The 27,893-nt window shown below is 39.2% G+C and overlaps 4 protein-coding genes across 8 annotated transcripts in view; 2 read left to right on the top strand and 2 right to left on the bottom strand.

Moving 5' to 3' along the window:
• Positions 1 to 112: 112 nt before the first annotated feature.
• Positions 113 to 9,811, top strand: LOC117325981 (tctex1 domain-containing protein 1-B-like). 2 transcript variants are annotated; one of them, XM_033882529.1, is made up of 5 exons: positions 113 to 167; positions 1,878 to 2,082; positions 7,070 to 7,169; positions 7,527 to 7,617; positions 8,965 to 9,811. In XM_033882529.1, exons 2-5 carry the CDS (start codon positions 1,945 to 1,947, stop codon positions 9,128 to 9,130), a joined length of 495 nt encoding a protein of 164 aa, XP_033738420.1. In that variant the 5' UTR covers positions 113 to 167; positions 1,878 to 1,944; the 3' UTR covers positions 9,131 to 9,811. The 2 variants fall into 2 exon arrangements, with proteins under 2 accessions (XP_033738420.1, XP_033738419.1); XM_033882528.1 differs by lacking the exon at positions 113 to 167 and having other exon boundaries at positions 1,591 to 2,082.
• On the bottom strand, positions 9,366 to 13,225 carry LOC117325980. 2 transcript variants are annotated; one of them, XM_033882526.1, is made up of 5 exons: positions 12,868 to 13,225; positions 11,767 to 11,851; positions 10,774 to 10,909; positions 10,376 to 10,455; positions 9,366 to 9,980 (listed from the first exon to the last, which is right to left on the bottom strand). In XM_033882526.1, the coding sequence occupies exons 1-5, from the start codon at positions 13,197 to 13,199 to the stop codon at positions 9,849 to 9,851; spliced, it is 765 nt and encodes a 254-aa protein (XP_033738417.1). In that variant the 5' UTR covers positions 13,200 to 13,225; the 3' UTR covers positions 9,366 to 9,848. The 2 variants fall into 2 exon arrangements, with proteins under 2 accessions (XP_033738417.1, XP_033738418.1); XM_033882527.1 differs by having other exon boundaries at positions 9,749 to 9,980; positions 12,787 to 13,223.
• A 4,568-nt stretch (positions 13,226 to 17,793) lies between these two features.
• LOC117325976 (plasminogen activator inhibitor 1 RNA-binding protein-like) lies at positions 17,794 to 26,473 on the bottom strand. 2 transcript variants are annotated; one of them, XM_033882518.1, is made up of 7 exons: positions 26,178 to 26,473; positions 24,850 to 24,988; positions 24,234 to 24,455; positions 23,740 to 23,814; positions 21,881 to 21,958; positions 21,221 to 21,440; positions 17,794 to 19,864 (listed from the first exon to the last, which is right to left on the bottom strand). In XM_033882518.1, the coding sequence occupies exons 1-7, from the start codon at positions 26,401 to 26,403 to the stop codon at positions 19,649 to 19,651; spliced, it is 1,176 nt and encodes a 391-aa protein (XP_033738409.1). In that variant the 5' UTR covers positions 26,404 to 26,473; the 3' UTR covers positions 17,794 to 19,648. The 2 variants fall into 2 exon arrangements, with proteins under 2 accessions (XP_033738409.1, XP_033738410.1); XM_033882519.1 differs by having other exon boundaries at positions 23,740 to 23,811.
• LOC117325977 (zinc finger protein 367-like) overlaps positions 26,459 to 27,893 on the top strand; it is a 12,317-nt gene continuing 10,882 nt past the window's right edge. The window contains exons 1-2 of one of the 2 annotated variants that reach the window (XM_033882521.1): positions 26,459 to 26,566; positions 26,852 to 27,215. In XM_033882521.1, the coding sequence (XP_033738412.1) occupies positions 26,939 to 27,215 (277 nt within the window). In that variant the 5' untranslated portion in view covers positions 26,459 to 26,566; positions 26,852 to 26,938. Of the gene's footprint in view, positions 26,567 to 26,823; positions 27,216 to 27,893 lie in introns of both variants that reach the window. The other variant, XM_033882520.1, reaches the window with a different exon arrangement.

Below are 27,893 nucleotides of genomic sequence, written 5' to 3'. Positions count from 1 at the left end.
GAAATAAGCCCTAAATATTCAAATATGTCTCTACAAGTATTACCGTGTTGTGTTATTACGTATCCGGAACAAAATCCTTTGCCGTTCCAGTAGTTAGTTTCGACGTTAAAGCGTCCCTTCGATTTGACTACAACAAGCAGACGCCAAAAAGAAATATTGTGAAGCGGGTAAGTTTCAAATTAGAGACCTAGATAAGACCCAATTATGGGTTAATTGTTACATAAATACTTATAACAAGCGCCCTTCCGTTAGATAAGAAAATAGCGTGTGTAATACCCTGGTCTAGCCGTTACTTAAATTCTTGGATTAAGCCCTGCATTGTTTCATATTGCGTGTAGCGTTTTAGGAGGCTGCAGTATGTTCGTATTCGTCTCCATATGTGATAGATCTAGCGCAGAACTGATGTAGTCAGAGTCGTCCCACTCTAAAAAAATGATGAGCGTTAAGCAAGAGTAGAAATGATCATTTTAGAGACTCTGGCATGTCTCGGCCAGGGAACAGAACCCATAGCCTTCCTCACGGGGGCGAACGCTCAACCAATGGCCAGAAGTGAGGCAGTGTCATTGGAGACATTAGGAGGACAGTGGAGGAAGAAAGTGGCTTAGAAATAGGAGAAAAGATAAGATCCCAAAATTAGTCGCCTTTTACGATCATGCAATGGGGGCAGCAGGTACAATTCTTACGCCCTACCTGCAGGGCAAAAGCCTGCGATCAGTGATCCTCTTGTGCTGTTAAATGAGTATACTTGCTACCGTATATTGTAAAGTCGAATTATTGCCAAACTGATGAAAAATGCCACATTGAAGTTGATTGAAAAGACAATAAAGACTGTTAAAAAGACAAAAAAATAAACGGTAAACAAACAATAGACTTTACAATAGGAGTTTTATACTACATGCATAAAAAGACACCGATCCACGTATCTTAATGTGACAGTGACTGAAATATTACAAAATATGCACACATAATAACAATGTTTTCGCTTTGACAGTAAAGTAAGTTTTCAGCAAACTCCAAAATTCACTAAAATTTCAGCATTGTTCCCCAAGCATAAATGTTGATTTATTGCGAAGAAAATAACAAATTTGGAAAATCATTTATCAGTGCCCTTTGAACAGAAATAGGAGGAACTAGATTCTTAACCTGTTGGTTAGGAGGGGGATACAGGGAGATCAAGCAGACGGGTTCGTTCCCAGGACCATGCACGGGGATTGTCAAGGGACACTCCCTTGGGATTACTTTCTTGGGGTGAGGGGGGGGGGGGGGGGGGGGGGGCAATTAACGGTGTTGTGTACTGTTACTGATAAAGTTGATATGACGTACCTACAGACTAGACAATCAGTTTTATCATATTAAGTTAAGAGTGTTGTCCTGCTTACTATCAACAGTCATAGTGACTATATATCCACTGTTGTATTGTATCCGCGACGTAATTACATTAATATGCTCGATATATCAGATATATAGGTCTTTGTCACTTTTAGTACCCGGACCCATTGACATGCCACATAGAGTACAACACATTAGTAATTGCAGTAATGGACAGACCATCTGTTGGGTCAACACTACAGAACATACGTCACTTGTTACTGAGGTCGTAAATTAACACGTGTACTCGCCATTATTACACGTCGTGTTCATGTTGATTACAGTATGATAGCAGACACTTGTTCACTCGGACTCGACACAATCAATCGCCACACGGACAGTCGGGTGGCGCTACGCTACACTGCTAAATTAGTTGATTTCTACGTAAATCAATGTGAACCTAATGTCTCCGTCTATTTCCAATTAATGTCCAATGGTCTTCAATTATCCTAGGAACGTTAGAAGTAAATGATCATGCTCCCAGTGCTGTAGAGATGGATGGTTTTCAGTTCGCAGATACATCATTTCTCGGCTCCACAAGGATTTAACACAGCGGCCCTACTACTACTCTACACCATGACTGGGAAGGCACTAGGGGCCAAAGTGTCCAGTTTCTTTGATATACCGGAAAAACGAGTCCATGCTGCAGGATCTAGTGTCATATCATACGCTTGTGACCCAATTCACGATGATACTGGAAGATCCATGAAAAAGGTAAGACCGATAGCAATTTGTTTGTCTTTAAATTTGATACTGTCATCCACTATCCACGAAACAAATCGTTCTAATGACATGCTGTGTTCGTTCATTGTTAAGCTTATACATGGAGGTGGCATTATAGGATTTTGAAATCATATTCAATTCTTTGTTTTCATCACCGAGGAGTCTTGAGAAGTGAAATCGGTGTATGATGTAGTTTTAATTCATTATTCAGCATATACTTTATCTTATAGTAAATTCATATTAAGATGTTCTGTTCATCTGTGTCTCTCAGAATCATATTAGAAAAATGGTAAATTGCGATATAAAAAGTACATTCCATCCATACAGTCGTTTCCGAGCTGCTTAGGATGGTGTGTTTATAGTGATAGCATGTTTTATCCAGCTAAACAAATCTTTACGATACCTTTACTATACATAATTGATGGACACGAGCTTAACCGCCCTCATTACCGTAAATAGTTCAATATACATTCACAACACAACCATGGGCGGTCCTACTAAACCTGCTAATGACGATGTCGGTTAATCATTCCTAGACTTGGTCAGTGAATCTCTGATAATTACAAAATCACAGCACATTGATCAGATATATAGTGTACTGCTGTGTCGGACTTTAATGGATATGCTCAATGGCAAACACAACGCTTTCCTCAACTGTAGTGTCGTATATGTCGTGAAATCTAAACTACAACCCTACCCAGTCAGTGACACACATACAACAACACTACCCAGTCAGTGACACACAAACTACAACATTACCCAGTCAGTGACACACAAACTACAACACTACCCAGTCAGTGACACACATACTACAACACTACCCAGTCAGTGACACACACACTACAACACTACCCAGTCAGTGACACACACATTACAACACTACCCAGTCAGTGACACACAAACTACAACACTATCCAGCCAGTGACACACAAACTACAACCCTACCAAGTCAGTGACACACAAACTACAACACTACCCAGCCAATGACACACAAACTACAACACTACCCAGCCAATGACACACAAACTACAACTCTACCCAGTCAGTGACACACAAACTACAACACTACCCAGCCAGTGACACACAAACTAAAACACTACCCAGCCAATGACACACAAACTACAACATTACCCAGTCAGTGACACACACATTACAACACTACCCAGCCAGTGACACGCACATTACAACACTACCCAGCCAGTGACACACACATTACAACACTACCCAGCCAGTGACACACACATTACAACACTACCCAGCCAGTGACACACACACTACAACACTATCCAGCCAGTGACACACAAACTACAACACTACCCAACCAGTGACACACAAACTACAACACTACCCAATCAGTGACACACAAACTACAACACTACCCAATCAGTGACACACAAACTACAACACTACCCAGCCAGTGACACACAACCTACAACACTACCCAGTCAGTCACACACAAACTACAACACTACCCAGCCAGTAACACACAAACTACAACACTATCCAGCCAGTGACACACAAACTACAACACTACCCAACCAGTGACACACAAACTACAACACTACCCAACCAGTGACACACAAACTACAATACTACCCAACCAGTGACACACAAACTACAACACTACCCAGTCATTGACACACAAACTACAACACTACCCAGCCAGTGACACACAAACTACAACACTACCCAATCAGTGACACACAAACTACAACACTACCCAACCAGTGACACACAAACTACAATACTACCCAACCAGTGACACACAAACTACAACACTACCCAACCAGTGACACACAAACTACAACACTACCCAACCAGTGACACACACACTACAACACTACCCAGTCAGTGACACACAAACTACAACACTACCCAGTCAGTGACACGCAAACTACAACACTACCCAGTCAGTGACACGCAAACTACAACACTACCAAGGCAGTGTCACACAAACTACAACACTACCCAGCCAGTGTCACACAAACTACAACACTACCCAGCCAGTGACACACAAACTACAACACTACCCAGCCAGTGACACACAAACTACAACACTACCCAGCCAGTGACACACAAACTACAACACTACCCAACCAGTGACACACAAACTACAACACTACCCAGCCAGTGACACACAAACTACAACACTACCCAGCCAGTGACACACACATTACAACACTACCCAGGCAGTGTCACACACACTACAACACTACCCAGCCAGTGTCACACAAACTACAACACTACCCAGCCAGTGACACACACACTACAACACTACCTAGCCAGTGACACACACACTACAACACTACCCAGCCAGTGACACACAAACTCCAACACTACCCAGCCAGTGACACACACATTACAACACTACCCAGTCAGTGTCACACAAACTACACTACCCAGCCAGTGACACACACATTACAACACTACCCAGCCAGTGACACACAAACTACAACACTACCCAGCCAGTGACACACAAACTACAACACTACCTAGCCAGTTACACACACACTACAACACTACCCAGCCAGTGTCACACCAACTACAACACTACCCAGCCAGTGACGCACACAAACTACAACACTACCCAGCCAGTGACACACAAACTACAACACTACCCAGTCAGTGACACACAAACTACAACACTACCCAGCCAGTGACACACACATTACAACACTACCCAGTCAGTGTCACACAAACTACAACACTACCCAGCCAGTCACACACAAACTACAACCCTACCAAGCCAGTCACACACAAACTACAACCCTACCCAGCCAGTCACACAAACTACAACCCTACTCAGCCAGTGACATACAAACTACAACACTACCCAGCCAGTGACACACAAACTACAACCCTACCCAGCCAGTCACACAAACTACAACACTACCCAGCCAGTGACATACAAACTACAACACTACCCAGCCAGTGACACACAAACTACAACCCTACCCAGCCAGTCACACAAACTACAACACTACCCAGTTAGTGTCACACAAACTACAACACTACCCAGCCAGTGACACACAAACTACAACCCTACCCAGCCAGTCACACAAACTACAACACTACCCAGCCAGTGACACACAAACTACAACACTTCCCAGTCAGTGACACACAAACTACAACACTACCCAGTCAGTGACACACAGACTACAACACTACCCAGTCAGTGACACACAAACTACAACACTACCTAGCCAGTGTCACACAAACTACAACACTACCCAGCCAGTGACACACAAACTACAACACTACCCAGCCAGTGTCACACAAACTATAACACTACCTAGCCAGTGACACACAAACTACAACACTACCCGGCCAGTGACACACAAACTACAACACTACCCAGCCAGTGACACACAAACTACAACACTACCCGGCCAGTGACACACAAACTACAACATTACCCAGTCAGTGACACACAAACTACAACACTACCCAGTCCGTGTCACACAAACTACAACACTACCCAGACAGTGTCACACAAACTACAACCCTACCCAGCCAGTGACACACAAACTACAACCCTACCCAGCCAGTGACACACACAAACTACAACACTACCCAGTCAGTGACACACAAACTACAACACTATCCAGCCAGTGACATACAAACTACAACACTACCCAGCCAGTGACACACAAACTACAACCCTACCCAGCCAGTGACACACAATGTGAAAATCCAAAATACAACTACACATTGTATACTGCGGTCGTTATACCGACACGTGTTCACTTGAGGTGGTAATGAGTTTATGAGTTAATGAAGACATATATATATGTTTGTACGTACACGTATCTGAGTACAGAGGTTGTGTGTGTCATGTAGTCAGTAGATCAGAAGAGGGCCTCCCAACACACATCCATCACAATCTGATGGCTCGCATGTCTCCTGTCAATATTGATTTTTGTCGAGTAGCGTCGCCAGTTGTCAGGGTAACAGACCGTCTGTTTAGCGACAAACTGCTATAATTACCGTCTTGGTGTAATTACATCACCCGATTTGTTTGAAGACAAAATGGTTCGATACACATAATGGGAAAATAATGCTTTTTCGAGTGTCAAATGTCTAAGTGGACATCCTTTTTGATACGATTCTTAAAACAACATTGTAGGTTTGCGTGAAAATAAATATTTATCAACGAAGACTTTATCGTTTACGTTTCTTCATAAATAATAAAACAGCAATTTATTTAAGATCTAGCACTCGTCGATTAAAATCAATTTTCACCGACATACTAGTACTTCCAGTATAACACAATCTAATTTTATTCACAGTCATATCATTCAGATGTGAATTTATGAAACGTTCTAAATATTACTCCAGATTTCAATGCTACATATCAGTATATTTCCTTACTTGTGTTCAATCAATGGTCACTATTTCTCGTCTGAATTCAAGCCATGAAGTCATTGTTCTTTCCGTCTAAATCCGTCGAACTACATAAAAATGAAATTTATTGAGGTATATCAACTTCTTAAGTTTCATGTCCTGATAGCTAACTGCAAAATCACAATGATAATGCTATCAGTACCACCTTATCAGAAACGCAACTACAATTTACTTTTATTCCATGGTAGTTATTCACTTAGCAGTTATAACACAGGTGGCGCGGTAGTAACGCAGCCTGCTAGACTCGCGATTTCATCCGGACCAACAAGTGATGAATTACAATAATTACATGTAGTTATCTTGGTTTTAGGCGGGTAATATGACCTCACATTACCGGTCTAGTAGACTTCTTATTTCCTGAGCCGAATTTGTCCTACTTCAAAACCAATATTATATGAAAGCAAGCGAAAATCAAATATCCAACTTAATATTTTTACTCGACAAAACATTCCGCCATTTCTGTGGGAGTTATCGCTCTTTGCCACCGACTAAATCACAGGTGGTTGAAAGTATTTCGGTAACATGCCTATCCACTGATCGTAACTGAATTAGTATGAATTCTTTCCCATTACAGGTCTTTTACGAGAACACTTACCAGCTGGATCCTCCCGCGAAATTCAGGGCTGATAAGATTACTCCCATCATTGAGGGCATTCTACAAACAAACCTGGAAGGTAAACTCTATAAAACTTCGGCCAGTATTTGTTCAATTGGTTCACTGACAATTATGGGGATTTTAAAACAATGGCTCTACTCATCACACGATACAATGTTGTTTATTTCGGTGTCGCAGTTACATTTCTGTAAAATACCTCAAGGTATAACTCACATCCTCACGAGGACCAGCATGGAAATGACGAATGCTTAATTACACCAGTTCATATTTAGTATACATTAGTCCATGAGCATTATGTTTATGAAAAACAACACGGGATTTAACGTCCTCCAAACAGCCAGTGTCATATTAGAATGGGACACATGAGAGGTTGTGTTATCACCCAATTACCTATATATTTTTATCTCCTATTAAGGTCGGAAGTATGATCCTATAGAATGTTCACTGTTGTCGAAATCTCTGTCCGAAGAGATAAAGCACCGAGTCAAAGAACTTAACTTTAAAAGGTAAGTACAATATTTAACATTTTAAACGTTTTGTTTTCATTTTTCAGTAAAAACTTCCCCTTCAAATTCATGCACTTTTGTATTTTTATTTTGAATAAAGATAGTTTATTTTATAGATATGACGATATTCTGGGGTTGGAGACAGTGTATGGAATAATAATCTGGGGTTGGGGGGAAAACGCTTTCCACTCGGGCATCACAATAAAATATAATTAAGGGCAGTGTGACGTAAAATTCATGATTGAGGTTCTATAATGAAAATGGTCATTTAACAAATAGTTGGTACATATAGATGGTTTAAATCAGCAGATTTTTATATTTACAGGTGGCGTCTTAATTTTTAGCCCACCATCATCAGATCAAATCGCCCTGCGTCCGTGGTCCGTCCGTCCGTAGACAATTCTTCTTATCGCTATTTCTCAGAAAATACTGAAGGGATCTTTCTCAAATTTCATATTTTGGTTCCCCTTGGTGCCTAGTTATGCATATTGCATTTTGAGACCAATCAGAAAACAACATGGCCGCCAGGCAGCCATCTTGGATTTTGACAATTGACGTTTGTTATCGCTATTTCTCAGAAAGTACTGAAGGGATCTTTCTCAAATTTCATATATATATTTCCCTTGGTGCCTTGTTATGCATATTGCATTTTGAGACCAATCGGAAAACAACATGGCCGACAGGCAGCCATCTTGGATTTTGACAATTGAAGTTTGTTTTCGCTATTTTAGGTTCCCCTTGGTCCCTTGTTATGCATATTGCATTTTGGGACCAGTTGGAAAACAATATGGCCGACAGACAGCCATCTTGGATTTTGACAATTGAAGATTGTTATCGCTATTTCTCATAAAGTACTGAATGGATCTTTCTCAAATTTCATATGTAGGTTGCCCTTGGTCCCTTGTTATGCATACAACATGGCTGACAGGCAGCTATCTTGGATTTTGACAACTGAAGATTGTTATCGCTATTTCTCAGAAAGTACAGAAGGGATCTTTTTCAAATTTCATATGTAGGTTCCCCTTGGTCCCTCGTATTGCATTTTGGGACCAATCTGTCCTGAAAACAACCTGGCCAACAAACAGCCATTATCGCTAAATCTCAAATTTCATATATAGCTAGAATTCCCTTGTTTGAAAAGTATTCGAGGGATGTTTCTCAATTTGCACAGATTAGTAAAAGGAAGGGAAAAATAGAGAGAAGATCAATCTGACATGGAACCTATAAAGATCATTCAATGGTGGGCGCCAAGATCCCTCTGGGATCTCTTGTTATATTAAAAGATCGCCAGTGCTGTTTGACGCGGGGTTAATGGTCAATGTATTTAGATTGAACCCCCTGTTGTAGGTACAAGACGGTGTGTACAGTGACAATAGGACAAAAGAATGACCAGGGGGTCCGGATTGGAAGCCGATATCTGTGGGACCACGACCGTGACAACTACGCCGCCGCCTCCTTCCACAACAAGCACATCTTCGCCGTGGGGACTGTGTACGCCGTATACTTCGAGTGATTACATCGCCCGACACCCATTACAATGTTATTTAATATTTCGCGTTCAATAACGCTTCAATCAAGACAAAGTCTGTCTTAGACAAAGTGAAAAAAATGACATTGTCTAAATGAAGAGTATGGATCTAGTGTCAAAATATTTGCTAGAACCCAGTACTTATTATACAAATATTGACATTTGTTTTTTCCTTGCAAAGAAGTTCACTTTTTGATATAAAGAAACTGGCTCTATCAAGTTAAATATTCAATTTTATTTAACATATCATAGGCTATAATACAAAGAAACAACTCACAGAATACAATACTTTGAATTCATTTTCTGATAACTGGGTCATGTACAATATTGAAATAACTCAAATCGTACTTTCAGTCTACATATACATATATTTTGTAAAAATGTATAAAACAATAAATTATGTGGTATAAATATATTTATAAAACTAATATATTTTCAGATAACAGTTATGGGAATGGACGATGCCATCATATACAATGAATTAATCGCCATGCTTGAAAACTGTTTAACACATTGTTAGAAAGATAAACATGTATATATATTGCACTAGTATAAGTGAAAATGATTCACTTTTTAAATGTATAAATGTTTCCACAAGATCACCGTCCATGCTTGGAGTACAATTCCTGCCAAAATATTGTAATATTATTAAAGTTGTTATTTTGTTTTAATCGTGTTGTTTGTTAATTACAAATATCTTGGTTCACAGTGGAATCGAGTTGTCACGAAGTCTCGCAATCTCCCGTTTCAAATTTGCCTTCGCTTGTTCTTCAAATTGTTTCTGAAATAGTCTGGTACTGAATAAAGGTAGTCTTGTGAAAAAGTCTTCCAATATCTGAAATTAGAAGCGTCACTGTGGTCAGTAGATGTTACAAGTGCGTATGGCTAGAGTATAGCAAATAGCAGTAACAATTATAACTCGCATCACTCTCCAGAAACAGGTATACCGTAGCAATAAACCTTCACTGTACCCAGTATAACTTTATGTTATGATCTATCTCATCTCAATTATTTATTTCTAGTCATGTTTCCATTTGTACATACACAGGACAGCAAAGTGAATTCTTGATCAGAGATTGAATACATTTCCTGGGTTCCTTTTAACCTGTACAAATACCTGGGCTCTCTGTGACCTGTACAAATACCTGGGCTCTCTTTTACCTGTACAAATACCTGGGCTCTCTTTGACCTGTAAAAATACCTGGGCGCTCTTTGACCTGTACAAATTACCTGGGCTCTCTTTGACCTGTACAATTCTTCTGGAACGTGGATATATTCTGCCCGTATTTGGGATGCGTATTGGTCATATTCTGAAATGGAGATATTGAACAATTTTGACAAACCAGTAGAGCTGCAGATTCCTACATTGCACTAATATTTTACCAGGATCACACATAAATCCTCCACCTACATTATCTCGCTATTAGAAATATTCACGATACATGTATAGGTTTTCAGTGAGGAGGTACTTATCGGCATACATTGTCTTGCTTTCTTTTCCTCTAAGACATGTTTATTACAGCTGACATCAATGTTGCGTATTTTAAACGTTATGACGTCTATTATGAATTGTATAAAACAAAATATCTATAGCAAAACAAGTTAATTAAATTATTAAAACGACAAACCTGCATCCGGCCTTCCCAATACCGCCATGTCCATATCTAAGAAGTAATGTTCATCGCCAGAGTTATCTCCCGTCCCTGCTGAGTGACTTTTCGTGAGCATTATCCAGTCCTTCACCTTCTTACAGTCCGCATCAGACTACAACAACAGACGTTCTTATAGACGGAGACAACACTACTTGTTAAGCAGTTGATGTTAGAACTAGGAAAGATACCGAAAAATGCACAACAAAAACTCTTGTCAAAGGCACAACTAGGACACAAGTCGGCCTGTAAAAGATATCATTCAAACGGTTTTCAAGGTCAGGCCGGAAAACCTTGCATATTTTTTTTTATTATTTCTGCTTAATATAATCTTCACTGGTAACAGAGAAATGGCAAAACGTGAAATTTCGCAATTGCAAAAAGGTACAAGGGATATTAGCCTAATGTGTACAAGGTTTTCGAGTTGCAGACCGGAAAGCTCGCACCCAGTAATTTTTGTATTCCTCGATTATAATTTATATTGTCAATACTGTAAGTTACAACTTGGGTCCTAGACTGTATGTGTACACTATTTTGTAGAAAATCGACTGAACAGTTATAAGGTGTAGACCAGATGTTTGACTCTTTGTTTCCATGGTATTTCAACAGCATTCGAGTCATTTCAGTGCTAGTATGTGAAAACATTACCAAGCCAATTGATTTCTTACGAAAACATATCAGCATACTGTATGTGGCATTTCATGGAAACCCTGTAGCACGATTATTTCTACATCACTACCAAACTTGAGGACTTTATTTCGGATAACTAACTTACCTTTCCTTCAAAGTACACTATACAAATATACCAAAAGCTTTATTTACTTTGGACAAGGTCACATTGCCCTATTATAAGTGAATATAAACCAGTACTTTCACTGATCGAGGAAGTGAATACAAACCAGTACTTTCACTGATCGATGAAGACCTAGCGATTTAATGAAAACTTGGCAGAATTTGAGAAATATAACCTACCAGAACATTGACTTCTGCAGCATACTCTTCAAATTTGTCCGCACTTCTTTCTTCGTTGTCCGGTTTCTTTGGTTCATATATAATACTGTAATGAAAATGGGCCTTATTTATTAGGAGGCAAACCCTCTATAAAAAATAAAAAATAGAGTCCAACAGAATAAAAGACTGAAGCAAAACAGAATGTCCAACAGAATACATTTTAATGACAGAAAAGAGATAATTTCCAAAAGAACACAACATTTTGAACAAAGATGATAGTTGCAATGAATTGTTTCCTGGCCCTTTTTGCTCCATTTAGTGAAAATCAAAACGATCAGTTATATATTGATGCGATTCTTTAAAGCAAAACGACCAATATATATATATGTGTGATTCATTGGTGAATTATGGAAATCTTGTCATTGCTTCAAACAATTTCCTTACATTTTTTTTCCTGTGGCATACCACACAACCTGCTCGTTAGAAATTTACCTAAACTAACTAAATGATTCTGTAATTAAGTCGACGAAAAAGGTAGTCTTACCTTGGAGACTATTACCATTGTACCCATAACTGTAAATAAAGATATACCAAGGAAATATATAAATGAATTATAATTCGTGCTACCAGCTATCAATTCATCTGTCTGTTGACATCCTGCCACAGTTTAGTGTTTTGGGAGGCTGACGCGCGGTATGTTTGCCTCCTTGTGATAACGCGGAGTGGTGCCGACTTTATAGTGCTATCTCACTGAAGCATACTGTCGAAGACACCCAGCAGGACGCTCCACCCGTTCACATTATACTGACAACGGGTAAACCAGATGTGTCATCCCGAAAAATGCTGAGCGCTAAACAGGTGTAGCAACATTCGACAGGGGCACATACGTTTTCCCTAAGCCCCAATGCTCAAATATTGAAATAAACTCTGAAAGGGAGACAAGAGGAAGAACAGTTACTAAAAGAGAAAGATATGATCCCAAATTTAGTCGCCTCTTACGATCATGCAATGGGGGCAGCAGGTACAATTCTTACACCCTACCTGCAGGGTGATCCAGCTATGGGTACCATTACACATGTTCATCACGTGTAACTGTTCAAAAAACATTAAAACATTAATTACTCGTGAAAGAAGACTGCTAGGGTAACCAGGTGTGGACTGGAGAATGTGAAATGATCTCCGGCAAATCTGAAGTGCTGAAACATTTCACGTAAGTGTTGTAGTGTGTGGTAATGTCGTACTGGAGCGCTGTACAGCCCCTGTATAACACTCCACCACCTGTCCGCGACAATTCCAGACACACTCATCTGTCTGTTGACATCCTGCCAATTCTGTCTGACACTGTCAATATCCGTCATATTGCTCCGGGTACTTTTGCTATGTATTTTTCTGTGTGTGAATGCCACATCGAAAAGCGTGCGTCTTTTCAGTAGGAGCATTGGCCTCCGTTGCATCAGGTTTGTTTACAAGTCTCAATCACCCAAACGCTTCAATTTGACAATTTAAAGACGATCTAAGCGAGTTATCTCCCTTCCATTATGGACCACGCTAGTTCGATATGTCGGTTTTGATCTCCAGTACACACCATTCACTTTCCTGTTGCAGGGACAGAAAGTATAGTTTCGTGGTTTTGCCCGGATTGTACGCCAATGGAACAAGCTACAAAATGCAGAGTAACGAATCAAAAAGCGGCATATACAGTTTAAAAAAAAAAAATTCTAGAGATTTCTTTTTCGGTTAAAAAAATCCTCTGGTCCCAATACCAGCCGTATGGCAGACCGGTAATCTGTCCGCCAAATGCCTAACGCTTTGTGTTGAGGCCATTCGAAATACGGGCTATGGTAGCAGTGTATATGCATTTAACATTAAAAGTGTCCAGTTATGAAAAATAAGGCACATATGTTTTAGGTATGTAAACATAGCAAGTTACCCACACATATTACCTATACTAAAGTACATATATTTGTAATCTAGACAACTTTTGTCATTTTATTACAACTATGAAGGATACGTTTTGTAATTTTTGCTTTGTTTTTCAGACTTGTGAAAATCATGGTAACAGATTAACAAAACTTTAAAACTGATTGCAAAAGATCACGATTTTGACCCAAAATGACACAATTTCTGATACATATTTGTTTCTGATCGCTATTTGAAATAAAATATCTATCCCAAAGACAGAATCAGTCTTATTTTGACATACATTTATATTCATTATTAAGTTTTTTTCTGCTAGAATTTATCTTACTCGTCCGCTCCACGCCTTTACACTTTGGAAAATCCAGAAATTTCATAATCTCGAACATTTTTTTTAATGTAAAGCCTATTTACACTGCTTCATAATGAATACACGTATACCAATCACAGTATACATTTATTTTCCCCCATTTTTTTCTGCGTATCATATAACAGAAAGTATTTGCTTAACAAAAAAAAATCATCAATGGCCAGGCTATCCAACTGTGTTCTGCTATCTATGGTACATATAGGCATAACCACTTACAAATCAGCTTTTCATTGGTCTACGCTGACACCAGTTTCACGATTATGTGCAGATTGTCGAAAGGGAGAATGACTTTCCATGCACAAATATACACAATTGTATAGGCCTATTTGAGAAAGTATCCCTCGCACCATGATGTGCATGGTTCAAGGTCACCAAGCTGCAGCAAGTAGTAGTAGATGTGTATAAGATGTGTATACATATCTGTATTACTGAATGACCAACCTTTCTAATGAACGTTTACCACAACACGACTAGACATCTTGTCTAGTCCAGTACATTGCCTCACTTTTAATGTATATTACAGGCTAGCTGCCTTGAAGCCAGCCATTCTCGGGGGAAATTGGTTTCCATCTTACCGAAGGGAAATTTTATACACCACATAATATATTCTTAGTATTTTCATATTTTCCTTCGTATTTGTTATAAATTGATATTATTAAGACATATGTATTATAATAATGATTTATCACATCATTAATTTTATTACTGAAATCCATCCATTTTATTCCGCCGCATTAACAAAATAATATCTAGTATAAACTGAAGCACTTTTAGTTACATTCTCGGTCCCCTATTGGCTGTCAGCTACCGCGCTGTAGTGAAACGAAGGGATGTAACTCCGATTGATACAGGCACCGCCCCTCACGTCACCACCTGAACACAGATACAGGCACCGCCCCCTCACGTCGCCTGAACACAGATACAGGCACCGCCCCCTAACGTCCCCTGAACAGATACAGGCACCGCCCCCTCACGTCGCCTGAACACAGATACAGGCATCGCACCCTCGCGTCGCATGAACACAGATACAGGCACCGCCCCTTAACGTCGCCTGAACAGATATACAGGCACCGTCCTCTCACGTCGCCTCAACAGATACAGGCACCGTCCTCTCACGTCGCCTCAACACAGATACAGGCACCGCCCCTTCACCTCATCTGAACACAGATACAGGCACAGTCCCCTCACGTCACCTGAACAGATACAAGCACCGCCCCCTCACGTCGCCTGAACACAGATACAGGCACCGCCCCCTCACGTCGCCTGAACACAAATACAGGCACGGCCCCCTCACGTCGCCTGAACACAGATACAGGCACCGCCCCCTCACGTCGCCAGAACACAGATACAGGCACCGCCCCCTCACGACGCCTGAACACAGATATAGGCACCGCCCCCTACCGTCGCCTGAACAGATATACAGGCACCGTCCTCTCACGTCGCCTCAACAGATACAGGCACCGTCCTCTCACGTCGCCTCAACACAGATACAGGCACCGCCCCTTCACCTCATCTGAACACAGATACAGGCACCGCTCCTCACGTCGCCTGAACACAGATACAGGCATCGCACCCTCGCATCGCCTGAACACAGATACAGGCACCGCCCCTCACGTCGCCCGAACACAGATACAGGCACCGTCCTCTCACGTCGCCTGAACACAGATACAGGCACCGCCCCCTCACGTCGCCTGAACACAGATACAGGCACCGCACCCTCACGTCGCCAGAACAGAGATACAGGCAATGTCCTCTTACGTCGCCTGAACACAGATACAGGCACGGCCCCCTCACGTCGCCCGAACAGAGATACAGGCACCGCCCCCTCATGTCACCTGAACACAGATACAGGCACCGCTCCCTCATGTCACCTGACCACCGATACAGGTACCGCCCCAATCACGTCGCCTGAACACAGATACAGACACCGCCCCCTCACGTCGCCTGAACAGATACAGACACCGCCCCCTCACGTCGCCCGAACACAGATACAGGCACCGCCCCCTCACGTCACATGAACACAGATACAGATACCGCCCCATCACGTCGCCTGAACACAGATACAGACACCGCCCCCTCACGTCGCCTGAACACAGATACAGGCGTGACATGACATGGAATACCCGTTACCAAACCTCACTGACAGCATAATATTTGCGGGTATTAGCGATACGTGTAATGATAAAACAATGGAATGTGAAGCACAAACGATCCTAATTCTAAAATGATTCAGCCACAGTAATCAAAACACATCTAATGTTTTCAATAACAAAACCCGACATGCACAGTATTATATTATACAGCACATTGCCATATAATGAAGGAAATAATGGATTTCCTAAGTGAAATATGAGAATGTGAACAGACCAAATCCGTAGAGAATTCTGAATTAACCATAGGCCTACTCGGGGTCCTTAGTCATACCTCGTTTTTTTGTCAGTTTCACACTGTACACCTCTACGTCTACAATTTAGAGAAAATTAAAACAATTTTACCGGGAAACGACACACCATCTTCAAATAACTGCGTGTCTGTTTTAAAGAGATGGGAAGAACTCAGTCTCACGATTAATAAAGGTAATTCTTTAATCGTTTTCAAATTGCACCTTACGCCGACAGATGGTGTTGACGTCGAGTACATGCAAATTGCCATTGGCTGGATATTTTCATAAATTCTGTATATTACCCATTCCGCTGGGCGATCTTGGATCAACTTACACGCGCACGAGTTCGCCCCCTTTTTAACTTTTCCATAGTGTTGTTTTAATATACTTTTCTTCGGGTCTCTCGATTTTATTGTTACCAACATAACATTTGAGGTCAAATGTCGACATTGAATAAGCGTCCGTCCATTTAAGGGTTTTATGCATTTGAAAACCAAGAGATGAAGTACACGACCAACAGCCATTTATTTCAACAGTTCCGTCGGAAATACCTGCTGTTAACACTGCTATCGAGAAATTCTATCCCCAGTCGGATACCTTGTTTCGCTTTTTTTATTCCAAAAGGTTTGTTGTACTACAAGGCCGAACAACGCGAAATATTTGTGCACGTTATGAAATCGACACCAGTGCGATTCCAACAGAAATCTGAAGTTTGTGCATAGATTTGAAATATTCACCTATATATTCATAGATCAAGTGTGCAGTTGTATTGTTGGAGGAGAGTGTCGCTTCTGTGTGTAGGTTCGCTTTCACATTCAGGCGGTCTAAATTTATACTGGCCAGAGATATTCCCACAAATTTCGCTAGCTTGTCAAGTCTTAAAACTGTTCTTACAGGTACGGAACAGAAATGTTTTTAACCCTTCACTCCATCAAATTCCACATGATTGACCTTTACATTCTTACAAGACGGACACAACTTAATTGTAGTCTCTTGCTAAAGAATGAAGACAAATATCCGTCTTAAAGCATCCCCAGGTATCTCGCAGGGCCTTTGTTTCAGGAGATTTGCACTTTCCAATTATCTGTCCGATGACCAGTCCTATCGGTCAAATCATGTCTCCCAGTTTCGTTGCAATCCAAACAGTAGAATCAAATAGATTTTGAAAATTTGCTTTCATAATGGCGATGCCAACATTTTATCGAACAAGATCGCAATACGATTCGACTGGTATCAAACAGGTTCACTTTGACCCACTTTCCAATGTGGTAGTTACCTCCCTTCCTCCAGATATCCAAAGATTTGAAGCATAGATAGTTCCGAATAAAATCATTTAGAAACCAAAAATACACATGCAGTAACTACGCAAATTCTTTTGTTAAATATTCCAGAATTTAATCAAAGATTTAATAGCAAAACATTTAAAAAGCTAAGGAATCTTACTTGGCATGCTACCAACCAGACATTCATGGTATGGGTCAGTCAAACTATTGATGGGAGTTTCTACAGAAATGATGGACTATCAACTCCTCACAATGTACATGCATTCCGCCATGCTAGGACAAGCATTTTAAACTGCAACACCCATTAAAGATTCTTATTTTTTTCTTTTTAAAGAAGAAAACTGGGACAATGGATTCACACTGAAAGTGCATATAAAATATATGTTTATTATAGCATTTTTTTCAGCCTGAATTCAGTGTCGTGTTGATGGTCTACGTTGGGAAACACTTTGGAATATTCAGAGGTACTGGATAAATTGAGAATTACAAGGCTAGCGACATGCAAAATCATTTGAAGCTCATAGCAGAAATGATAGTTGATGGCCCATCATCCCTACAGAAAATAATGGGATGCATTTTCAATGATGACCATAAAAATTATTAGCCACTCATTGGACGGACAAAGCTCGTCTACTTCAGCCATACACATACTTTTACACCTTTCATTAGAAATTCATATTTTTGACCAACTTAATTTTTTACTTTACTTGCATTCAGATATACCAAGATTCAAACAACATTGATTACAGGCCAAAAATTTTACCATTACAAGTCAAAACAAGGCATAATAATCCTATTTTAAAGTGATTTATTATAAAACGTTCTCCCAAGTAATGAAGTGGCCTAGGAATGAAGTGATTCAGATTGGCGTCAAATGACTTTGGCACAAATCTGTAAAAATGATGGTGGTTGTAATTTTAAAATGCTACAACTATATATGTTGGAAATAAATAAATGCAGGCAGTTTTGAACATGTCCCACTTTGAAAGGCAAAATTTAAGGCCAAATTATCATCTTTCAGGAAACATATGCCAAATAAGATGCCCTTCAATATGGCTGATTAAATCTCGGATGCAGCCAAATCAAATTATACAGATATCCATATTATTTGGATTACAAATCACAACTATCAGCACTTTTTAATTTTTTAATTTTTCTTACTAGACGTGGAATACTGATATCTTGATTTGCTGCATCATATGACTGGTTCAACGGCCATTAGATTTTAAGCTGAGGGTTATAGTGATTTCTTCATGATCCAATCTGATGAAAATGCATTTAATATCAAACTTGCACGCCCATCCAATTAATGTCAAAATGGGTTTGCACAGAGGAATACTTTCACAACGCCATACAAGAGTTCATTAGCAATAGTCCCAACTCCTCCAATGGCTTGGCTTGTGAAAAGTGGGTGTGTACAGCTTCATAAATGTTTCCAGAACAAATAAATATATTAATCTTGAAGCACTACCTAAGCAGCACGTAGTACATCAAGACAAATTTGGTACTAGAAAATACATGTATTCGAACAACAAGTAATTGATCTATCACAACTAATGTGTGTTCCAAAGGAACACTGATCCCGTCCCTGCTTTCTTTCCTTTTTGGTTATAAAAGGTTGAATGAACTCCATCAAATGCAATCTTCCTTCTTAAAATTGGAAATGCAATCACTACTGTATCTTCAAATAGAGACTTGTAACCATGATCAGTATCTCGTCTGATACAGAAATGCAATCATCATGATACAGTATCTTTAACAAATGTCATATAAAAACAAATGCAAAGATGCATGTGAAAAAGTATCCAGAAACCAAAAATGGTATGCTGTGCCCACCAGCTAGCTTTCATTCCAAAATGTCATCCAGTATGAGATGGGAGTTTATTTAATTACACACTGAAAATTTCAGGGGAATGCCCTCTCCTTTTCTAGGAGAATAGAGCTGCCACTTCAGGCTTTGACGAGGCTCGGGAAATCGTTCTCGTCGTCAAATTTGGGTGCGGATTCCCGAGAGCCACCGCCTCTTCTATCTCCGCGTCCCATTCCACGATCGCCACGACTTCCTCGGCCACCCCTAGGCCTTCTTCCACCTCTGCCCCTCCGTGGGGAGTCATTGAAGGTAATACGGATGTCCGTAACTACCTGTTTGGATCTGTGTTCATCCTCCTGTTACAAAAAGAAATCGTTATTACAAAGGTAAAGTACTTGCAGATAATAAGTAGACAATTTAATTTTCACTGCTGTGGTACGTTTTATCACCCGTTTTAAAAAAGGACACTTTTTATATGCAAACTTATGAATAGTCACAGGCAATGATGCCATAAAGGGAGTCTTTATACATATGTAACCAGGGGTGTATAATTCCAATAGCTCGATGCCCGGGGCTAGTAGTTTTCAGGTCGGGGCTAGCTGCTCCATGGCACTGACTAGCCCATGGGCTAGTGAAAATTTCTTATCATGAATCTGCATGAAAAGTATGAATCTGCATGAAAAGTCAATTTGTTTCTGTACCTAAATTTTCGTTATCAAATATACATTAAAAGCTAGTTTGTTTCTGTATACAGTTCTGACAGTTGTAGACATGGTAACTGGTCAAGTTAATAAGATTTTACAACCACAGGTGGTTGACATCGGTTTAACACATTTCTTAAACGTAAATAATATCTTCATCTAGGTCTATCAAATGCTTATGTATGCCATTGATAGCATTCAAGCGCACGAGTGATCCAGATGCAAACATGGTTTGCCGACATGTCAGCATAGTTGCAGAGATAATTAAGATAAGAATTTAATTATGAAGTGACTGTTAGTGATCATGTCACATTTATTATTAGGATATATGGATATTATTATCAGTTGAGTTAATCTTGCTGTTGAAATTGAAACAAGATCGTTGGTGCTGCTATATGTACAGGTCTTTGATAGATGTTACATTGTATATTCATTGTATATTATGAGATGGAGAACAAAAATATCTATAAAGTAGTGGATCAGTGTTCACTATGATATGAAACCAGAACTATTTTATAGTCAGGGCATTTTCTAGAGGCGTTTTGGGGGACGTTAATAGGCCCCATTCCCAATTGAAATTATTTCAAATTTAAGCCAAATTCCCAAAATTTGCAGTTTACTCCTGAAAAAATCTTTCCCAATTAATTAATTTTCTTCCCAAAATGAGACAAAAAGGCCCCTTCCCAAACCAGTTAGAAAAAGCCCTGATAGTAGTGATTGTGTCGGTAATGTGTTGGTTTATTTAAACTAGCAGCTTTAAATTTTTGAAATTAATTATTCCCTCTCATATTTTATTTATACAATTTAGATTTAAGTATTTTTCAGTTTAACTTTTCAAAATACAATATTGACATGTCGTTGTACACCTCTGTGTAACATTATCCCAACACAATATTTATAGTTTAGCTCACATGGGATATATATTAAAAACAAAACAAATTGTCTGTCACAACTCGTGCACACATTCAACACCAGTTTCCTATAAATGGTCATATATGAATTAAGTTTCACCTCTTCATATTCTTCCTCATCCTCATCGTCTTCATCTTCTACTTGTTTTTTGTAAGCAGTTCCCTTTTTCCACTGGGAGTTGTCGCATCCCTCTCCGGCTTTGCGGATGTTGAACGAGGATTTCGTGCGGGTCTTCTCCTGCAGGGCCTTCCATTCAGCCAAGGTCAACTGTTTAGAGGACTCATCCTCAGCAGGTGCTTCCGTGGATTCTGTGCTCTCGCTGGAAATATAATTTGACAAATTATTTTCATAAATTTACCTACCCAATGTACAATGAATGTTAGAATTTCCATCTTCATTACATCTTTAAAGACTTTGTTCGATCACTATAATATTTTAAGTCAACACATTAAAGTGTGTGGAAAGGCTTTTTTCCAACACCTGTACATGTAAAATGTGTAAACAAGAGAAATTTCTATCCTTGCTGAACATGCAATCCCCCACTCAAGTACACATGGCTACAAGCTACATAATGAATTCAAATCACCTCTCTCGAGGAGGTAATTATCGAGGTATACACCTGATCGGACAATTGCAATCCCCAACCCATACGTCCAATGGGTAGGCATACACTGCCACTTTGGCCAAATGGAAAAAAAATATTATAATAATCCTTTCTGGGACCGACAATTCTTTCATCAATAAATAGTGCAGACTTACTTGGGATCATGGTTTTCAACATTTTCTGTAGGGTTCCATTCCTTGGTCTCTTCCGTTGTTGGTTCCTTTGTCTGTTCCCTAAAAACATTCAAAAGCATTATAGAAAAAATTTTCACTTTACAGATGTAAAATTTTAATGCGACAATTGAACCTGCAGAAGATATATACTAGATAACCTAGAGGTGAAAGATCTCCAGCAAAAGCTATTGGGAGACCCACTACAATGCCAACTGTGGCTTGTCCTTTAGATGACAAGTAGAAAACGTTCCTGTAACTATTTGAACTTTCTTCTCAATACATAGTTTTCCTGACATTTATTCCTACTTTGTTACAATTCACACTATATGATACTTGCATGATTACTGGTATTTGTGTTGTTTTGTTAGTGCAATGAAGTTCCAATTTAATTTCTTCTGTATTCTCATTAGCAAACATATCCAAAGCATACAAAACATGCATTTTTCAAAAACTTTTTTCCCCCATTAGTAAAGATAAATTTTTGACATTACATCTTCAATCACTTTTATATGCCCTTTATATATATATTTAAGCATTGATGTCATTTTTTTAGTTTCATCAGGGTATGAAACAAATTTTGTTTGCAAACTATGAATCCGCGTAGCAGATTCTTGCAGAAGTTTGCAAACAAAATTTGTTTCATACCCGATGAAACTAAAAAAAATTGACATCAAAGCTTGTAATTAATTTTTGAAAATGATTTTCTAATTTAAAACTTGTTTTATGTACAATTTTACTGGTTTTAAATGGGATTCTTTTTCTCAAATCAATATGCAACGTCAATTGTCGTATTGCGACGTCACATTTTTTGCGCCATTCTCGGAATTTCTTTCATAGAAGAATGAAAAGAATTCTTCGACCAATCACATTCGAGTATTTACCATGAAAACAAAGGAAAATTAATTATATGCCAATATTATTGATGAACATCAAAAGTGGCTAGAATTGATACTTCAAGGACATTCAGTATTTAAATACAAGAAATCATAATGTTAGCAGTTTCACAAGGGCTTTTCCAGCAAAACATCTACCCAACCCCAGGACTCCAGGTTTGGTTAAGGGCATTTAATAAATTACACAATAGTAGTAGGAAGGTAATCCAACCATGTAAAGAAGTGATTATCATTTATTGTGGATACCTAGTGTCAGGTAGACATTTTAATGGAATAGCCCAAATTTACTTCTGGAGGAATTCATAGTGAAAATTATGTTGCAGTTTTTTTCTCTCAGGAAAATGTCAACAATGGCTTTCCCTTTTTTTGTTTTAAACTCATCTTTATCCTGCATATTTTAGGATATAGTTGTGTGCTGTTTTCAAGGTTCTCTCTAAATTCAAGGTAAGCAATTTGGAACACTAGCATCTCCTAGGGCAAATCTGTGACAAGTTAGGAATTTCACTTTCGGGTGACAACACAGGAAAGGGAGGTGATGAACTGGGTGCAAACTCCTGGCTTTGATAACCTTTCATTCATTTTTCACATTGAAAACCGCAATCAAAACCAATGTTAATAGTTCGGGATTAAAAAACAAGTTACATTGGAAACGCATGTTGATGTGGATATGCTTAATTAGAAGCATGCCTAGCCGTGATACCATATTCATTCTTTTGTTTACATAATTAAACCAAACTTCAGAGTAAAGATCAAAACATTGGTTGCATTTATAAATTCAATGAGATTATGAATCATAATTTCACAGAATTTAGTAATGTTGGTAGTTTGTTAAAACCATGAAACAAATGCTCTGTGGGTATTCAGCAGCATGCAGCTCAAAAAGCATCCAAATATGACCATAGGTCTCTGATCAATACAGCCTCACCAACCAAGCACAGCTCGACTTACTCCAAGTCATCCTTAAAGGTACCCCAGTTGTGTGATCCACTGCCCTCTCGCTTTTCTGTAGCCTTCACACCACTGCTAAAGCAAGACAGTAAACAAAAATTTATTTGCATTCCCTACTTACTTCAACAAAACCTTTGGAGATAACAGCCACCTGTCGTCTGCAAGTCCAAAGCAGCTTTAAACTAAAATATCCATCACAGATAATGGAAACATTTTTTTTACTGAATTAGTACACATCAAAAGTTGTTTCCACATATCTAGGTTTCTTAAATTATTAAAGAAACTTAAGCATTATTAAAATTGAGCCTTTCACAATTTTCTTTTTATATTGGAGCAGAATATTTTTGGTACTCAAGGATACTGGCTCATTTAACACTCAATTGCACACAATTAATTCAATGCCACCTGGTTTGTGAAACAAAGAGTGCTCCATTACACATCTGGGTATTTTATTTTACATGTCTAAAAGCCAATAATCAAAATATGCTACTAACGTTCTGTCACTGCCACTGTGTCGTTCAAATTCCCGTTTGCGGTCGCCACGGTCAACTCTATCGCCACCAAAGCCACCACCACCTCGGGAGCCTCCTCTTCCACCACGGCTACCTCTCATGCCTCCACGTCCACGGCCGCCAAACCCACCTCGGCCACCGCCAAATCCACTGTCTGGTCGGTTGAAGCCACCACCTTCTGACCTCTGGAAGCCACCTTCATTCCTTTATAGAACAGATTGATTTTTTTAGAATTGATAAAACAGAAAATGCTTTACATAACTGATTTCAAATACTTTGACACACGTTTGAGGAAACCCTCAAAAAGTCCATGCTCAAATTATGATCTACTCTCAGATGAACATGCATGATATATCTTTGATGACATAAAGTTTCCTCACCATAAAAGATGCATGTCAGAAAATTAATGTTCACCAATTTAGCCCCATTTTATCAATGTCAGACTTGAGAGAACATACTTGAATCATTTTTGACTGAAAAATGGACCCAGATGTCACGCCAGTTCAAAGTGTGATGGATGGAATAACCTAACTAATGACAGAAACCTACTGAATATGGTTAACAATTAAGCACCGTCATAACCAATATGAAGTATTACCTATTTTCATTGGAGACATTATCGTCTCGTCTTCGCGGCCGTCGGTCATCATCTCCTCTGGAATCTCTAGGCTCCCTGTTTTGTCTTGCACTGCGAGGTGGACGATCCTGTCTCGACTGTGACTGATTGTTTATTTTGTCTGCAAGTATAAATCAAAAACATACTTAATAATCAAAATTGTCCCAAATGTAAATATGGTAGCCACACGTTTTTCTCCCTATTATTAATTTGATTACAATGGTAAAAGAGAAGCACAATTCAAAGATGCCATACTGAAAACCCACCTTTTCGTGCTTCTTGCATAAAATAAAAGATATCTTACAAAATGGAACTCAACTTTGCACGGGAGTACCAGTTCCAAATAACATTTTGGGAAGAACGAAGTTGCTGCAAACATTTTGCGTTTTTGAAGTTTGGTTTGGTTTATTTTGTTTAACGTCCTATTAACAGCTAAGGTCATTTAAGGACGGCCTCCCGTGCGTGCGACATGCATGCTTGTGGTGAGTGCGTATGTGTGTTTTGGCTTTTGAAGACACTGATGGATATTTCATTACAAAAAACAAGCTTTGGGCTGTCAATCATTATAATTAAGTACAAATTCTGAAAAAATACAAATATTAACCCCAAATACCGAATCTGAAATACAGTAGTGGGAATACACATTCAAAAGGTCCTTACAGCAGGAATAATGAAAACAAGATTTGAGACTTAGAAACCAGACTAGCAGACATTTTTTGGTGAAGGTGACAATGTTTCTTCCATTCCAATCCAACCACCCCGTCAAATATCCCAAATAAAAACATAGGGTGGAAGATTCTGGAATGTATTTGGATGAAGTACACATTTTTGAACACCATACCTTCAAAAGTTAATTAAATTGAGTACCATTTATTTACGCAACACGCGGTGTCGAGACGTCGGCCAATTGGGTGTTGCATTTATTAATAACGTTCTATTTTTTTAAATAATTTAATATTGTCCGCCTGACAGGTCCCGACAAATTGAGTCCTACATAATCACCCAGTTTAAAACTTGAGCGAATGCATTGAAAGCATTGTTGTATATAGATATAAAATCGCCACAAATTTCTTCAGGGCCTTGGGGATACAACACCTTCATTTTACTTCAAAAGTTACGACCATCTATCAACAGTAACTAGGAGGACGAAGTGGAAAAGTTGTTCGTCCAAACACGTGGGTTTACTTGGCAGAACATGTCAAAACACCATGTGGCCTTCAGCTCGATGTGCTGCGCAGTACACACAATACAAATGCGTATTTAGCTAAATATGTCGTGCAATTATTAAATAGACTCATTTCAAGTATTACCTTCCTTTTTTAGAACAGATTGTTCTGACTGTTTGTTCTTATTTTCAGGTTGCAAGACATTTTTCTTGGCCTGTTTGGCCTTCTTCGATTTCTGGCTGGTTTTGTCCTGAGTGTCCAGCTTCTTTTTCAGCTCTTCTTGCTGCTGGATGATCTCAAAGGGATCATCATCATCATCTATGTTTAGAGCAAACTTGTTAGTAACCTCTACGCCGTAGTGGCTATCCATTGTTCCTCTTCTTGTAGAGGATGGCAATGGATTGTTACGGCCCTATTTCTTTAGCTGGAGTCAATATGGCGTGTTTCTTCCTCGATACCAAGCATGCTCGGGAAATACCTTAACTCAGCCTGAATTAGACGCATAATCTAGAGGTATTCCGAATGAGAAGCTGGTAAGTGTTTCCATATTTAGTAAAGTTGGCGGGAATATCACCTTTGTTACATTGATTTTCACTAATAGCGTAAATGATATTACAATTATTGCATTTATTTAACATATTTACAACATGACATATATTAAAATAATGCAATGCATTCTGTTTTAACTTGTAAAAGCAATGTAAATCTGCGAAGTTGTATAGTGCAATCCCAGAATTCAATAGTTTATTAGAAAATGTGTACGGGAATCACCCCCTTGGTTTATTTATAGCAACAAAGGAACTACTGGTCCGTTACAGGTATGGGCATGATAACGGGTTTATTCATGAAACGTGGTTAAATACCATTTCACAAGGGAAGAGGAAAGCACAAGAGACAGTCACACCATGTATTCGTGGAACTATAAGGATGAAAACAAAAACATTCCCTACAGTACGTCCCCGACAACATTTGGGAGGAGTTCCCCAGATGGAGATTCATCGGACAGTGAGGAATACGAGGGACCCCAGGACCCTAACGGGCGCCGTGGACGGCCCCGGGCCGACGCTATTACCAAGCTGATATTCAAGGGAGCCGTGTCTATGAGTAGTATACGGTGCGAGACCTGCAATCGAGTCTTCCCACGTGAGAAATCTCTACAGGCTCACATGAGAACTCATACAGGTAAATAATATACTATCACCAGCAACATGCTCTTGACGGTTATATATAAATCCATCACTTTTCAGCAGATCAAAGAGAAAGTAAAATTTAAAGAGATCATTTGTACAGGCCACTAGAACGAAGGGATTTAAATCCAGTATGCGTGTTAGGGATACCTGGGTTTTAACTCGAACCAAAATATTCCCAACAGACCTTTTATGAAATATTGTGAGATATCATCGGTGGTTCTTTAAATTTTGAAATGTATATATACGTGGTATGTTTATATTATTGAATCAGACATTTAACCCTATATCGATATGATGTAAGTAGTAGTAGACCTACTACGCAGTACCAGAGACTTGTATATTGGTATATACGTCCTCTGGCAGTACTAACTAGGTGATTGACTCGTGTCACAAAATTACTGCAGATGACTGTATTATTGTGCAGGAGGATCAAACTTGTGTGGACTGAATATTGTAAATAATTGACGGTAGCTGTCAACACCGTTTTATAAATGTTATGAGCTGATACAATATTAATACAGATAACAAGCTTACACACGTTTTGTGTACAGATTTTACACTGATTTATGGATTTTTCTCTCGCTTGTTGAATTCTCAATACAATTGACAGAATCATTTTTTTTTCTTATATTTCTGAAAATAAATATTAATGAAGTTGAAATTCCAACTT

Source organism: Pecten maximus, chromosome 4 (assembly GCF_902652985.1).
Source record: "Pecten maximus chromosome 4, xPecMax1.1, whole genome shotgun sequence".
NCBI classification, from domain to species: Eukaryota; Metazoa; Mollusca; class Bivalvia; order Pectinida; family Pectinidae; genus Pecten; species Pecten maximus.
The sequence above is the reverse complement of the archived record's forward strand: the minus strand, read 5'-3'. Positions and strand labels throughout refer to the sequence as shown.